This window comes from Malurus melanocephalus, unplaced genomic scaffold (genome assembly GCF_030028575.1).
Source record: "Malurus melanocephalus ecotype Western Australia unplaced genomic scaffold, MMel_1.1 scaffold_1412, whole genome shotgun sequence".
NCBI lineage: Eukaryota > Metazoa > Chordata > Aves > Passeriformes > Maluridae > Malurus > Malurus melanocephalus.
Window position 1 is genome coordinate 16261 of NW_026624644.1, and position 3284 is coordinate 19544.

At 59.6% G+C, this 3284-nt stretch overlaps 1 protein-coding gene across 4 annotated transcripts in view; it reads left to right on the forward strand.

Annotated features, from left to right (window-relative positions):
* Positions 1–1682, forward strand: part of IDO2 (indoleamine 2,3-dioxygenase 2) — a 7035-nt gene extending 5353 nt beyond the window's left edge. For 3 of the 4 annotated variants that reach the window (XM_057387879.1, XM_057387880.1, XM_057387881.1), the window contains one exon: positions 495–1682. In XM_057387879.1, the coding sequence (XP_057243862.1) occupies positions 495–865 (371 nt within the window). In that variant the 3' untranslated portion in view covers positions 866–1682. The remainder of the gene's footprint in view (positions 1–494) is intronic. The other variant, XR_008966736.1, reaches the window with a different exon arrangement.
* Positions 1683–3284: the final 1602 nt, after the last annotated feature.

Genomic DNA, 3284 nt, shown 5'->3' on the forward strand with positions numbered 1-3284 from the left:
TGTCACCCTGACAGATGGGGCTGGGACCCGTCTCTGCCCAGCTCCAGGGAGGAGGGGTATAAATGKGACTCTGGCAGGTGCTTCCCCACCATGGTAAATTCACAAAAGTACAAACTTGGCTCTTTGCATCTCAGCTTTTCCCTGAGCTTCTCTGTGGGCCCAGGGATGAGGGAGCAGAGCATGCAGTCATCCTGCCAGTGATTCACCTCATCCTTCCACAGAACTCCACCGCAGTCCAGCCCACAACACAAATACTTACCAGAAATCACAAAACCCCTTTACTACCAAAAAAAACCCCAAACCAAAAGGCTGGGAGCAGGGCTAAACCCTGCCTTTTAGGGTTAGGACCAGCCCTAATGGAGCACTGACCTAATATGGGTTTTCTTTCTCACTCAATGGGAGGCAGAGCCGAGGAGGCTGTGCTTGTCYCTTAGAGGGTCGGGGCCTTTAATTCACTTTCCCAAACTGATTCCATCCTTTGCTGTGTCTTGCAGCCGCGTTCCTGCTCAGGATGAGGGATTACATGCCCCCGGCGCACCGAGCCCTGGTGCAGGAGCTSCATGGYGCGGTGTCCCCATGTCCCCTCCGGCAGCACATCCTCTCCTGCGGGGATCAGCGGCTCCGCGCCGCCTTCAACCGCTGCGTGGCCGCCCTGACAGCCTTCAGGTCCCACCACATCACCGTGGTCACCAAATACATCAGCATCGCGGCTGCCAGAGCCCGGGCAGAGCCGGGAGCCGGGGCCGGCCCCGCGGGGGGAGAGCCCCCGTCTGCCCTGGAGACCAAAGGGACAGGAGGGTCCCCCATCTTCAGCTTCCTCAAGAGCGTCAGGGACAGCACCAGGGAGGGGATGATAAATGCCTGAGCTGCCCGAGGGTGGTGAGGCACTGCCCAAAGGGCTKCAGTGTCTGTAATGCACAATTCAAGATCCACAACCGCCCATCAGCTCTAGCCTTCCCACCGGCGTGTTTGGGACACCAGGGACATGCTGGGGCTGGCGACAGAGGACAGCGCTGCTGCTGCTTCCCCCGAAGGCTCTCAGTGAGCTCAGATCCTCCCCTGGCCCGGGATGGGGCAGTGTCCCCCATGGCACCGACGTCACCCCTCCCTCCCCGTGTCCCTCTGTCCGTCCCCATCTCCCTCCCCGTGTCCCTCTGTCCGTCCCCATGTCCCGTGTCCCTCTGTCCGTCCCCAGCTCCCTCCCCCGTGTCCCTCTGTCCGTCCCCAGCTCCCTCCCCCGTGTCCCTCTGTCCGTTCCCATGTCCCTCCCGCTGTCCCACGATGGCTGTGGGAGCTGCGGGATGGACACGGGTGGCTCACACGGAGCAATAAAGCCGCGAATGCAGCCCCTGTTCCATCGCAGCGCTGCTCCAGCACCAGGTGGCGACCRAAACCCGCGTTTGGCTCCCGAGGAAAGAGGAGCGGGAGCCGCAAACCCGCGGGGATCGGGCGGAGGGAGGGGACAGCCAAGGGCGAGAAGGAGCTSCCCAGGGTGACCCCAGCCCTGGCACCCCCATACGGCTCCTCTGCCCCAAAGGGACCGCGATTCTCCCGGGGACACCCCACAAACCCCAATTCTCCCGTCACGGCAGAGATGCCGGAGCCACCCGAGCCCCGGCACGGGAGGAACCAAGGCGGGGATGAACTCGGGCGGGTCAGGGGCTGTGTCTRCCCATGGAAGAGCTGYCCCGAGGCACAGGGACTGCTCTCCRTGGCCAATTCCAYTGTCCCKCCYGGTTACGGGCTCRGGATGTCACGGGGCAAAGCTGCAGCGCTGGGGGTCACACGGGCATCGCTTTAAACCTCAGTGACAACCCCGTGCTGCCGCAGGGACATGGGGACACACGGCTTGGTCAGGGGACACACAGGGGAAAAGGCTTGTGAGGAGCCCACGATGGCAGCAGCCCGGGCAGGGTCAGCCCCAGGGACAGCAGGGGAAGGAGCAGCCCCTGGCCAGGAGTGTCACTGTCCCCAAGGGTCACTGTCCCCGACTGTCACTGTCCCCGACTGTCACTGTCCCCGAGTGTCACTGCCCCAGACTGTCACTGTCCCCGACTGTCACTGTCCCCGAGTGTCACTGTCCCCAAGGGTCACTGTCCCCGAGTGTCACTGCCCCCGACTGTCACTGTCCCCGAGTGTCACTGTCCCCGACTGTCACTGCCCCCGACTGTCACTGCCCGGCCCAGTCCGAGTGTCACTGCCCCCGACTGTCACTGTCCCCAAGGGTCACTGTCCCCCGAGTGTCACTGTCCCTTGCGTAGCCCAGCTGGGCTGAGTGGGCAGAGCCTTGGGTGTGCCAAGAGCAGTGCTAAAGCTTTTTTTATAATGCCAGGTGCCCGTGCTGCCCTTTCCTAACAAGTGAGCACGCCCAAATTCCTTGGAATCGGCATCTTTAGGGAAATGAGGCCATATGGCTGTGTTTTGCCTGCCCAGGTTTTGCTGGCACAGCCACCAGAGCAGGATTCACACCCAGTCGGTGCTKGGTACAAAAATAGCCCTGGCAGTGCCCCTTCTGCACCGCCAGAAGAGAGTCAAGGTCCTTTGAAATGAGATGTCATTCCCATAAGGGCAAAAAGGAGCTCAGCACACTGCAGCTTGAATTATTAAACTCTTGCTAAATTGTGTTTTGTGCTTTTTTTGAATGCAGCCCTAAAACTGGGGCTTCGGAGATGACTTCAGTAAACAACCCACGGGAACGTGTCAGCACCTTTAAATCTTTGCCTGGCAGCGCTSCTTCCACTTGATCTTCATTTCTGAATAGCTGCTGCATATTTCATGCAGGAAATATTTCATCCTGATGATTGTCTTGCTCTATTACATTTCAGACCATTTCAGGAAAACAGCRAACTTGGACCAGGGGAAAAATCACTCCAGCTAAATGAGAAACGCTGCCAGSACTGGTGGGAGCTGGGGCACGCTGGCCCTGCAGGGGAACGGGGACTCCACGTGCTGCAAATGCCCAAACGCTGCTGGGAACAGCCAGGACGGTGCCAGGGAGTGCCCAGGATCCCCAGGTTCTGTTTTCCTCCTGCTGCAAATTCCCTTCCCTCCACAGCTGCCCCTGTCCCGTGCCAGTGGGGTCAGGAGGGTGGATTTGTGTCACCTCTGAAAAGGAAACTGGGAAAGCAGAGATATTCTGGAGTGCCAAGGGGGTTCCCTGCACTGGAGGGCACAGCCACCTTTAATGCTTTTGGGGTACAAGAAACTGCAGAGAAGGAGTCAGCCACTGCATTCCCAGCAGCACAGTTGGGAGCTCAGAACTGCCTGAGTTCCCATTCCCAAAC